The sequence below is a fragment of the Bos javanicus genome, chromosome 9, assembly GCF_032452875.1.
Source record: "Bos javanicus breed banteng chromosome 9, ARS-OSU_banteng_1.0, whole genome shotgun sequence".
Classification (NCBI taxonomy): Eukaryota; Metazoa; Chordata; class Mammalia; order Artiodactyla; family Bovidae; genus Bos; species Bos javanicus.
In genome coordinates this window covers 95,569,677-95,582,149 of record NC_083876.1, presented here as the reverse complement: position 1 = coordinate 95,582,149, position 12,473 = coordinate 95,569,677, and the positions used below count along the sequence as shown (strand labels likewise).

The 12,473-nt window shown below is 47.4% G+C and overlaps 1 protein-coding gene across 2 annotated transcripts in view; it reads right to left on the bottom strand.

The window, feature by feature from the left end:
• The window catches only part of FNDC1 (fibronectin type III domain containing 1), a 112,208-nt gene that overhangs the window by 16,734 nt on the left and 83,001 nt on the right, over nucleotides 1–12,473 (bottom strand). For both annotated transcript variants that reach the window (XM_061428448.1, XM_061428449.1), the window contains 3 exons: nucleotides 9,207–9,275; nucleotides 7,262–7,426; nucleotides 4,856–5,086 (listed from right to left, as the gene is read on the bottom strand). In XM_061428448.1, the coding sequence (XP_061284432.1) occupies nucleotides 4,856–5,086; nucleotides 7,262–7,426; nucleotides 9,207–9,275 (465 nt within the window). The remainder of the gene's footprint in view (nucleotides 1–4,855; nucleotides 5,087–7,261; nucleotides 7,427–9,206; nucleotides 9,276–12,473) is intronic.

Here is a 12,473-nt window from a genome sequence, read left to right as displayed (position 1 = left end):
ATGCTAGAGATTAAATGATCATTCATTTTACTGGAAACTTCAGGAGCAGCAAGGCAGACAGACAAGTATGATTATACAGCTTGTTTATACAGCCTGACGAGAACCAAGTGCTGGGGGCACTGGCGGGTGGGGAGAGCTGGACGCAGAGCGCTTTCCCAGGACCATGAAATCAGGCTGATAACTAAAGGATGGGAAGCAGTCACGATGCACGATGGGAAGTGGGGAGAACTCCAGGTAGAGGGAATACCTGGGCAAAGACACAGGCTAGGGAGGAACCAGGAGCCAGGAGGGCCTCAGAGCGGCAGGTGAGGGCAAGCGCGACATGAAACGAAGCTAAAGAGGCATCAGACGAAAAAAAAATGCAAGGCTCTTTGGTCACAAAGGCTTTTGCTTTTCATTCCAGGAGAAAAGGAAGACATTCATGGGGCAACACAACAAGACTGTCTTCCGTGTATCTCTGGTGCTGAGTGGAGGACCAGACAGGCGTGGTATATGGAGGGGTGGTCTAGCAGGACAGTTGTGACAATATCCAGGTGAGTGGTCACAACAGCTTAGGTACTGGGGTGCTTAATGGGGAACAGTGGACGCGTGCAGGAAAAATCTGAAAGGTAAAGGCGATGGGATTGAGTGATGAACTGAATACAGAGGGGAAATAGAGAAGGAGATGGGAAGATGACTCCAAAGACTTCAGGTTTGCAAGAATGGACAGAGTGAGACAGAAAACCCAGATGAGCAGGTGTGTGTCTGGATCATAAGTCTGATTCTGGATATGCTGAGTCTGAGAAGCTTTGGAGACCCGACGGATGATAGTGTCAAGTGGATATGATTTTTCAGTTTGAGGCTCAGAGGAGAACAGGCTGGGGCCTGACCTACAAACCAGTGGCTCATCACCAAGAGACACTGAGACCACATGCATCAGGACTTCCGTGGTGGTCCAGTGGTTAGGGCCCTGTCTGCCATTGCAGGGGACACAGACTCGATGCCTGGTCCAGGAAGACCTCACATTTAGAGGGGCAACGAAGCCCACGCACCACGACCACTGAGCCTGTACTCGAGAGCCCTCGGGCCGTGGCTGCTGAAGCCCATGTGCCCCGCAGCCTCTGCTCTGCAACAAGCCGCTGCTAGGGGAAGCCCACACACAGCAACTAGACAGGAGCCTCCCGCTCACCACAGCTAGAGAAAGCCTGAGTGCAGCAATGAAGACCCAGCGCAGCCAAAAAGAAACAAAAAATTTTAAATGCTTGTAAATATATATATATATATACATTTTTAAAAGACCTGTGCATGGGTAAAATCCTTCAGCTGAAGCTGAAGCTTTTCTTCTTACCCTGTGTTTTCTCTCTCCAGGATTTTATCCACGCACATGTCTTTTTTAAATGTGTATATATATATATATATATATATTTATAAGCATTTAAATTTATTTATTTATTTATTTTTGGCTGCACTGGGTCTTCATCGCTGCATTCAGGCTTTCTCTAGCTGTGGTGAGCAGGAGGCTACTGTCTAGCTGGACTGGACTGAATGACTGATGTTGAAGCTGAAGCTCCAATACTTTGGCCACGTGATGCAAAGAACTGACTCATTTAAAAAGACCCTGATGCTGGGAAAGATTGAAGGTGGGAGAAGGGGACGACAGAGGATGAGATTGTTGGATGGCAGCACCAATGCGATGGACATGAGTTTGAGTAAGCTCCAAGAGTTGGTGATGGACAGGGAGGCCTGGTGTGCTGTAGTTCATGGGGTCACAAAGAGTCAGACATGACTGAGTAACTGAACTGAACTGAAGAAGAAAGTGACTTAGGACCATGCCTTAAGCAATTCCGATCTTTAATGTCGGGTCAAAGCGGATGAGCCTGTAAGGAAAACTTGGGCTGAAAGAATCAGATCACAGGTCAAGGAGAAGATGAAGAAAATCAAAGGCATCGAAGAGGCAAATGGCTTTATTCAGCAACCTGTTCTCACCAATCGCCTCCCCAAGGGCCATTCTGTTGATGGGAAGAGTGGATTAGAGTTACATAGCTCCACCCCAGCAGGCAGAGAGCAGAAACAGGGGCCCTGGGCTCTGAAGCCTTTTCAGAGAAATTCCTTCTCTTTTTTCAACAACTATTTCATGGGACCTGGGAAGTGTTGCTGCTCTCTCCATAGGGTACCCTCCTCCTCTGAAGATGGTGACATCAAGCCACAGAAGCTGATGGTGACGCTGTACCCAACAAGGGTCCAGCCAGGGGCAGATGTGCCTGAGGAGCCCTGGCTTCCACGGGTCAGCCCGGCTCATCCTCTTTGACCTCATATGAATTAGAACGCTGCACTTCATCCCATATACTACTCAGGTTTCCCTGCTCATCCTTGTGTCTGGATTTTTATAACGTGCTTGCTGAGCACATGTAACTCCTGCGTTCTCTGTTCTTATCAAAACCAGTCCTGAAAAGATTCAGAGACCACCACGAAGGTGATTTCCCACAGAGTTACTGCTGATGAAGAGACAGCTTCATTCATTAGGACCGATCAGGGTAGGCAGCGGGTCGTGGACCTATTTACTCTGCGGGAGTTTCGTGTCGTTTGGCCACCATTTGGTTACACACTGACTCAACCACGTGTGAAAGAAAAGAACCACCAGTGGAAATCAGCAAAGTGCTCTGCATCTCACGCAGCTACCAGGACCCAAACGCCCTGTGGTGGGCCTGAAAGTGTGATCTTCCCTTTGGGTCTAGGAGGCATCTGGGTATCCACCTCACCTCGTTGTTCTGCAGCTAAGAGCTGGTGCTTGATTCATTAACTGATGAAGCACTCCCATGCTTTTCCCTTTTAGCCTCTAGGGTCTAACATGCTTCTTCTGCATATCACAGGGCTGTCGTGCACTGAAATATTCCATGATAAGCAGTTGGCAGGAGTTGGCACAACTTTCTATTGGGACCTGAATCCCAATAACACCTCAGCTGTATTATTTATGCTCGTGGCATGAGTGCTCGTGATTAGGGCCCTGGGGCTTGGTTTGGGATTAGATGGTGGGGGTATGTGGCGATGAGATGACCCCAGTTTCTGGGGAGCTTCGGAAGGCTTTCTATGCAAAGCTAACAGGAGCATGTGTTTTGGAAGCACGCCCTCTATGGGATGTTACAGGAACTGTGTCGGAGTTAAGTCCAGCGACATTTACCGGAATTCTCCGAAGGCTCCTCACGCTCCAGCCCAGGGGGCACGTCTAAAATGGCTGGTCCTTTCATCCTGTATCCATCCTTCTGTTTCTCAGAAGCCCCGTGGCTCAGGGCACAGGGGTATATTTATGTTAAGTAACATCTGTTATGCAAGAGATCAAAAGCTAAGTAGCTTAAGATAAAGTATTCCATGATTATATTTTCCCTGTTTGCTCTCTTGCTTTTCAAAACTGCCATTCATAAAATCATACTCAGTTCATAAAAGGATTTTCTGGCTGTTTTGACTACAAGCTCTCCTCCTGCCATTGATTTATTTGCTTGCTATTAGGAACATTCTGGACTTCACAGAAGCTGGCCCCAATGGCCCGAGCAACTCATAGATTGGGGGCCCAGCAAGTATAGCTACACCAAGACTCAGACCCCTTGATCTGCACCCTGGCTCTCCACGGCCCTTCCATCCTGCCTGGCACAACACCCAGGCATTCAGTCCTGTGCCCTTTATCCTGACTTTTGCACTGCAGTGCACACTTTATTTAAAAAAAAAAAAAATTAGCTTTCTGGTTGTGCTTGGGTTTTTTTTTTTTTTCCCTCATTTTAAGAGATCATACTGGGGACCTAAAGCAAGAACATTAAAAATTTCGAATCCGATGATCAACACCAGTATGGTGACATAATATGTCAAACTCCGGCTTATCCCACCATCCCCAGCCCTGAGACACACACACACACACACACACACACACACACACACACACACACATTCCTTCCTCTTATATAACTCACTGACCCAAAAGGAATCATTTGCAAAAGAAGGGTGTCTATCCAAAGAAAACATTAACTCTTTTGTGTAAGAACTCATCTCAACAAATTTATCCTCAAATATGTCTTCGGCAGAGTCGAATGAACTCATCAACATCTCACAGACCAAGATCTTGGAGGCTCAAGATCCCTGGGCATTTTCTCCATCACATCCAGTTCCCACCTAAGGAATTCAGGAGCCCCGAGCAGACCTGGAAAGAGCCTGAGTCATGACCCCAGGGTTGATCATGACCCCGGGAAGCACACAGTAGGAGCACTCTCATCACCCATGCTGCAGGAGCTCATCTGACAAGGGGCTCGGTGGACTCCTTGGCTACTTGCAGGATTACAGGGTAAGAGACCTAATGATACTTTGTATAGGAGGAGACCAAGGTCCAGGGAAAACGACGCAGTAGCTCCAGGTCATACAAACCCATCTGGGACTAAGGTTCAGGATTTCTGACTTCCATCCAGTGCTCCTCATACTGCCCTACAAGGCTTCCCTTACTGCCTCTGATCCATCCTTTTAAAAGAAAATAGCTGCATTCGTCCATCCAGGTCATCCATGCATCTCTCCATCTAGCTATCTGACCGATCCACCCACCCTGGCACCCTTCCATCATTCACTTCTCCAATCCATTCATTTATTTATCCACCCATCCATCCGTCCTTGCATCCAGCCATCATCCATTTCTCCAATCCATCCATCCATCGTTGCATCCACCCATCATCCATTTATCCAATCTATTCATTTATCCATCCATCCACTTTTCATCCATCTACCCATCCATCCATCCATCCATCTTCCATCCATCCACTCATCCAGCATCCATTCATCCCTTATTGTCTGTATTTCCCACCTGCAGATTGACAGGAACTCTGAGCACTTGCCTTGGACTCACCTGTTATCATATCCCCTGGGGCAGCTTTGTCCCAGTCCACAATGACAAATGAGTGGCAGCCTTCCACCGCGACCACGGTGATGTTGCGGGGGACGTGCTGAGGAGGCGTGTCACTCTTCTTCAGGTCATTTGGAATGATTTCATCCAGGCTGTCCACTTGGAAGTGATCCAGAGCATCAGTCAGAGAGCACGGGGCGGACGGGTCTTTATTTAGGTACGTCACGTAAGGAGCTGGAAAAGAACAAAGATACCCAGTCGCGTTGCTTAAGGCTTTCTCTGAGGGCAGAAACATGATGTCTGCTCCATGGAGTAGACCCAACATTCAGTCTCTTTCTGCTAAACATCCAGGGTCATCAGCCCTGAGGCCAAACGCAAGCACACATCCCTACCTCTCCTGATTGGATCCACATATTTATTATAGCTTTCAATCTGGTGGTTTCAAAAGATCCCATTGCCCCATCAACATCAATGCTCTCATAGTGGTTTTGAAACGGCTCCAAACGACAATTTAATGTCTAATAGAATTCTGCGGCATTGTGCCATTCCTGTGCCCTTAAACTTGGAAAGGTGCGATTGAATCCAACTTGGAGTTCTCTCAACACATTTCATTCCCTAGACTGTCTTGGGACCAGGGGAAAAAAAAAACCATACACCAGCCAAGATGTACAACCTTAGCCTCAGTCCAGGCTGCCCTCCCCTGGGACATCAGGGACTCACATAACCCCTTGCACCCATGTCTGCACAGGCTAGGCCTGAACAGCCGTCTACAACATTACCACTCAGGACGAAAATAGCAACTCACATTTATGATAGCTTCAAGCTTTTCCTACACTCGTGATCTCAGCAGATACAAGGGCCCCAGGATTAAGGCAGGATAAGAACTGATAACCCACACTCCAGTTGAACCTACCAGTGCTGAGAAAGAGCCCACAAGACTTCTTATTACATACGCGCTAGAATAGCCAAGGAATTGGATTTGGGCTTTATACATTCAAGACCCCCAAGTGCTCCCAAGTAACAGTTTCTAGAACTTTCTAAACATCCCACTGCATCTCCTCATATAGCTTCTCATTCCCAGGGGCTGTTAGAACTGAAAGCAATTTTTAAGCTCCTCTGTTTTCCAATAATCCATACAAAATTAGGCGTTTTGAGCTTGTGCATGGATCTGATCAGGAAGTTTGGGGGAGCTGTCTACTGTGCTTTATAAAGTTATAGGCATATGAAAACAGCCAGACAATAGTAAGCCTTTTGGCCTTTGAAAAGGTCTTCGGAGCAGCTAATAATAGCGCTGAAAGCGTTTCAATTTCTGTCATGGAACCACAGAGAGAAAAGTCAGAACATTCAGTGAATTCAGCCAGGCTGCGGCATGCCATGGACCAGCATTACCACTGGCCTCAGGAATCCTCCTCCCAATTAAGATTCTTGTTCTTCAAGTGTGAGTAGTTCAGACACTCAATACTACATCTTGGCTGACAAGAGCTGTTCTTCGCTGATGGCAGAACATTTGTTTTGGAAACAGAAAAGTGTGATATTAGTTTAAGCTGTTGCCTGTCTCCACTCAGTAACAAATGATTTTTTTCCACTTAGTGATATGTTAATCTGTCTTATTAGCAAAGTTCATTAAGGGCATGGGAAAAGAAGGCTCCCAAAGGGAATGAAACACAGTTTAATGGCATAAAATTTCTTCCTGAAACTGTTTTAATAACTGAGAAAGAGGAATACGGTCAATTTCTAGATCGCAAGTCCTTGAGGCTAATGAAAACTATAGGAAACAACCTCAAGGAAAACAGCTTCAGCTCTTTGAAACTGTAAGACATACTAGTAGCTCAACTCATCAAATTGCTCATCTTTTAGGGAGGAGTTAACAAACAACACTCAGGGGCTTCCCTGGCGGTCCAGTGGCTAGACGCCCCACTCCCAAAGCAGGGGACCTGGGTTTGATACCTGGTTGGGGTACTAGATCCCACATGCCACAACTAAGACCCAGAGCAGCCTAAATAAATAAGTAAAACAAACAAACAAAAAACCAATGTGCAGGCAAGGCCTAATAAAAGTCTCATCTCAGAAAAGTTGGCTATAACAAAAGTCTTATAGTCCCTGGACTTGATGACTATTAAGTAGTTCTTACTCCTCATCTGCACAACACAGCCTCTCTAAACTCTGCTCCATCGGACACCACATGTTCTCCTGCGCGCCTGCTCCCCTGACTTCTGCAGAGAGCAAGTTCATGTTTAGAAAGCATCCCAACAGGACTGACGCACTGACTCGCCCAAGTGGAAAGTCACCCTGGGAAAAACCTCTGCTCCAAACGAGCTGCCACGGCCAAGCCAAGAGATTCGTTCTGCTCTTCTTCAAAGGATGAGAGCTAAAAACTCATGTTTCTCTGATTAAGGAACTTCTACTTACCAACAAAACGTTTCTTCCCAGCCAGATCGAATTCTTCTTCGGGGTAGGAACTGATGGAGCCTTCAGGCGGGATGACGGCGGGCGTGGTGGTGGTGGTGGTGGTGGTGGTGGTGGTGGTGGAGGACTGGGTGGTAGGCGGCGGCCCCGAGGTCTCAACTTCATAATCTGAAATGATATGATGGTTTTGTAACTGGGCACATCCAGAAAAGGGGCACCTTAAGATTGAACGCAACACTAAAGTGTAAAGGCACACAAACAGACTCTAGAATTGGAGAAGGAAATGGCAACCCACTCCAGTGTTCTTGCCTGGAGAATTCCGTGCACAGAGGAGCCTGGTGGGCTGCTGTCCATGGGGTTACAAAGAGTCAGACACGACTGAAGCGACTTAGCGCAGCAGCAGACTCTAGAATAAACGCTATACCTGAACAGAATTTGTTGCTAACAAAACAATATCCCCCCACCGACCATTTTTCAGTCCTTAGGGAAAAGCAGCTGCAGATAGAAGAAAGGAAAGGAAAAAATTAAAAAGAAACACACATGACAAGAAAAATGAGATTTTTGGAATCAAAGCTGGATAGAACCTTAGAACTTACCCAGGTTAGCACGCTCCTGTTACTGGCCCCTGACCATTCTCTGCCTAAGTAATTTTCCCTTTTAAAGCCAAAAAAGTATCACACGAGAAAAGAAACCTGATTTTTTAAAAAATGTGTCACCTGCGTAGGGGTTATTTTCTGAGGGGGAGGTGGGACTAATCCTATTGAGAGAACTAATCCATTAACAAAAAAAAGAAAATTCTGCTCCCTTTTCAACAGCTCCAAATCACAGGGTTTTATTTCCAAAGGTGCTAAGAAAACTTCCTTTGCTTTCTCACATCTGCTATTTCTCTTTCAGGTCTGTTTTGTTTTGTTTTGAAAACTGGGGATTAAACAACTACACTGAAGCTCCTGACTGCATCAGAGGTGATGTTATTCCCACATTCGTGACTGAAGAGCCTTGAATCCACAACCAGCCAGCAGGCAGACTGAGCACATTAGTGCCAAAGGCCAGCACTGGGAGGGGGACAAGCTTTCTACGCAAATTTCCTTCAATTTCGGGGGCAATTTATAAAACACAAGAACAACCGCAGGGAGGTAAACATAATCACAGCAGTAATTACTATGAATGGAGTGACCAGACACCATGCAAAGCAAGCCTCTTCTTCATCTTAGAAACTTCACTTTCACTTGAAAACATTCTGATTTTTTAAAAAATCAGCACATCTACCGCATTGCTTTTTGAATGTAATTAGAAAAGGAAAGGAAAGAGTGAGAGTGAGAAGAGCCAAGAGGGGAAGCTGGAACTCGGTTAAACTAAGTCGTTTTTATTAACGTGTATGGGTGGTGCGGGGGTGTTCAGACTGAAGTAACTCCGGAATTTCCAAAAGAAGGAGGACAAGGTTTGAGATGGAGGGAAGGGGGCTCAGGGGTCTTGTCTGGAGGCTGCATCTGTGTATCAAGCACACAGTTTTCCTCTGGATCAAATTTTTATGGGGCGAGGGGAGTTAACTTGGAAGGGGAGTACCACCACCCTTCTCTAAGTGTTGCCCTCCAGCCCCAAGTTCTGAGGGAAATAGGAATTGAGACCATCTACTTAGCCCACTTCAGCCTTCCCAGGTGGCTCAGTAGTAATGAATCTGCCTGCCAAGCCAGAAGTCACAGGAGACCCGGGTTCAATCCCTGGGTAGAGAAGATCCCTGGGTGGAGAAGATCCCCGGGAGAAAGGAATGGCTACCCACTCCAGTATTCTTGCCTGGAGAATTCCATGGACAGAGGAGCCTGGTGGGCTAACAATCCATGGGGTCTCAAAGAGCCAGACATGACTGAGCGACTGTGCACGCACTTAGTAACGAACATCAGATTCTCTAATCAGAAAATACCCCCAATCATGTGCTTGGAATCAATCGTACCTTCATCATAGATGACGTACGCCTCTTCCGTGGGCACTGCCGTGTCGGTCTCCAGCCCTGAGAACTCATCTAGGAAGGAGAAGGCAAGGGCAGTCAGCAAATGCCCCGGGCTCTCTTCTCAGAATGGCGCCAAGGGCACAGCAATCCAGCCCCGTGCTGCTGGCTTCCGGGGGGATAAGCCTCCCCTGCCACGGCCGCCTCGGCTTCCTCAGGAGGAAGAGCCTCAGAACGTGGAGGGCTCCATACGAACGGAGAGTTTCTCTCCTTTGCGCTCAGGGGGGTGCACTGGAAAAGACACCTCCCCAGCGCTCCCGACCCTCCAGCAGAGGGCGCTCTTCCCGACTTGTGAGGGGAGGAAGGCGGAGGGGGACGGAGGGGAGAGGGGGATGGAGAGGGGGAAGGGGGCAGGCGTGAGAACAGACATTCTCGGAGGGCAGGGAACTCCTTTGTTCATGGCCTTTGGTGGCTGAGACAGTAGAGAATCTGCCAGGAAGGCGGGAGACCCAGGTTCGATCCCAGGGTCGGAAAGAACCCCTGGAGAAGGGAATGGCTACCCACTCCAGTATTCTTGCCTGCTGGTGCTGCTGCTGCCGCTAAGACGCTTCAGTCGTGTCTGACTCTGCAACCCCATAGACGGCAGCCCACCAGGCTCCCCCGTCCCTGGGATTCTCCAGGAAAGAACACTGGAGTGGGTTGCCATTTCCTTCTCCAATGCAGGAAAGTGAAAAGTGAAAGTGAAGTCGCTCAGTCGTGTCCGACTCTTAGCGGCCCCATGGACTGCAGCCTCAGTCCATGGGATTTTCCAAGCAAGAGTACTGGAGTGGGGTGCCACTGCCTTCTCCATTTTCTCGCCTGGAGAACTCCATGGACAGAGGAGCCTGAAGAGCTGCAAACCCATGGGGTGGCAAAGAGTCAGACACAACTGAGCCAGTCACACTTTGATTTTTCACTCATTCCCTCCATCCCCTGGTCTTGCCGCTCACATGATCCAGGTGCCCTCCTGCCTCTCTGTTCTGTTCTGGCTTCACTGCTCCCTCTAAGCTTCCATCCCCTCTCAGTGACTCGGGAGATAAATCTGTAATGATTAGAACTTCTTAACTTGCCTATGAAGTTTGGAAATAATATCCTAATGATTACAAACATCTCTTTACAAACAAGTTGTATTTTACTTATAAAGCCACTAGATCTGCTATGACTACAAAATTATCCTATACATGCAATCCGTAGACTTTTATATGTGATTTTTTTTAATCTACCAGGAAGCCCTAATTATAAGAACCATTGTTCAAATGACTATTATTAATGGCTTCCCAGGTGGCTCAATGGGAAGCCCCGGTGGTTCAGCAGTAAAGACTCCACCTGCAGTTCAGGGGACGCAGGAGATGTGGATTTGATCCCTGAGTCAGGAAGATCTCCGGAAGGAAGAAATGGCATCTCACTCCAGTATTCTTGCCTAAGAAACCACATAGAAAGAGGAGCCTGGAGGGTTACAGTCCATGAAGTGAAGTGAAAGTTGCTCAGTCGTGTCCGACTCTTTGCCACCCCATAGACTATACAGTCCATGGAATTCTCCAGGCCAGAATATTGGAGTGGGTAGCCATTCCCTTCTCCAGGGGATCTTCCCGACCCAGGGATTGAACCCAGGTCTCCCGCATAGCAGGCAGAGTCTTTACCAGCTGAACCATCAGGGAAGCCCAAGAATACTGGAGTGGTTAGCCTATCCCTAGGAGAAGGCAATGGCACCCCACTCCAGTACTCTTGCCTGGCAAATCCCATGGACAGAGGAGCCTGGTAGGCTGCAGTCCATGGGGTCGCTAAGAGTCGGACACAACTGAGTGACTTCACTTTCACTTTTCACTTTCATGCATTGGAGAAGGAGATGGCAACCCACTCCAGTGTTCTTGCCTGGAAAATCCCAGGGACGGTGGAGCCTGATGGGCTGCCGTCTATGGGGTTGCACAGAGTCAGATACAACTGAAGCGACTTAGCAGCAGTAGCCTATCCCTTCTCCAGCAGATCTTCCTGACCCAGGAATCGAACCTGGATCCCCTGCACTGCAAGTGGATTCTTTACCAGCTGAGCTACTAGGGAAGATCTTACAGTCCATAGGGGTCGCAAAAGAGTCGAACATGACTTAGTGACTAAAAACAACAAAACTGATAAGAGCATGGATGAAAACTTGGTTCAAAAAAGTGAGTGAGTGAAGCAAAAACAATTTTTTGCCTCCACAAGCTGAGTACTGTTTTCAGCAGAAGCTGTTTTGGGAAGATGGGAGGAAATCCATACATGACTTCTCTGGGGGAGGAAGACAGATGCAGCTAAAAAAGAAGATACTTTCTCTGCAGTTGGTGAAATATTGAGGCAAAAGATTTCCTAACTCAAAAAAAAAAAGTTCAGAAGAATTCCTTCACTTCCTTTGACCTGAAGCCACAGCAAATTATACAGAACTCTCAATCCAAGGCACACTTAAGAGGCAGAGAGGGTGAGTGAGGAGACAGGAAGCAGGAAGTGGGGTGCATCACATGCCTTTGGGGCATTGGGCACTGTTGGGTATATATTGAGTTAATCCTCACATAAATCTCCAGATATGTGGGGTTGATTACACCCACTTCTCAGCCAAGGACACCAAGGATTTATAACATGCCTGGAGTCTCACAGCTGGTAAAGGACAAAGAGCTAAAACAGAACTGAACTGCAAGGCCTTGGCTCCAAAGACTTAATGCTTCATCAAACTGCCTCCACTGTTTAAAAGTTGGACGAACCAGTCTTTTTGCTTGTAAACCTTTGGGCGCTTCACTAGAATCATCATTCTGCAGCATAATGAAGGGGGAATTGAACTAGAAAAGTATATAAACCTCCTTCACTAAAAAATTACAAGCACCAATTTTGAATTTTGTTTATGGTTAGGAAATAACTGATCATTCCCCTGAAATAGTCCAATAGATTCCTTCTATTAGGCTTTTTTGAGCCTACTTCGAATAACTTCATGAATGTGGTGCTGCCAGAACAACTCCACCAGCGGAGGACAGTGGTGACCTCGCCTCGCCTGTCCAGCCGCTCTGGGATCGTAGTGAAAAGCCCTGTAGACACCGGAGGCCCATGAGATGCATCCCACCTGCCTCACCATGGAGGTGGTGATGCTGGATGTGTTCTGACGTGGCCAGCAAATGTCATCAAAGAGAGGTTGTAAGAGATCCACCCTTCAGGATGTGCATTTTGAGAAAAATGACTAGACAAGATTTTTTTTTCAGTTCATTCCAATGTCAA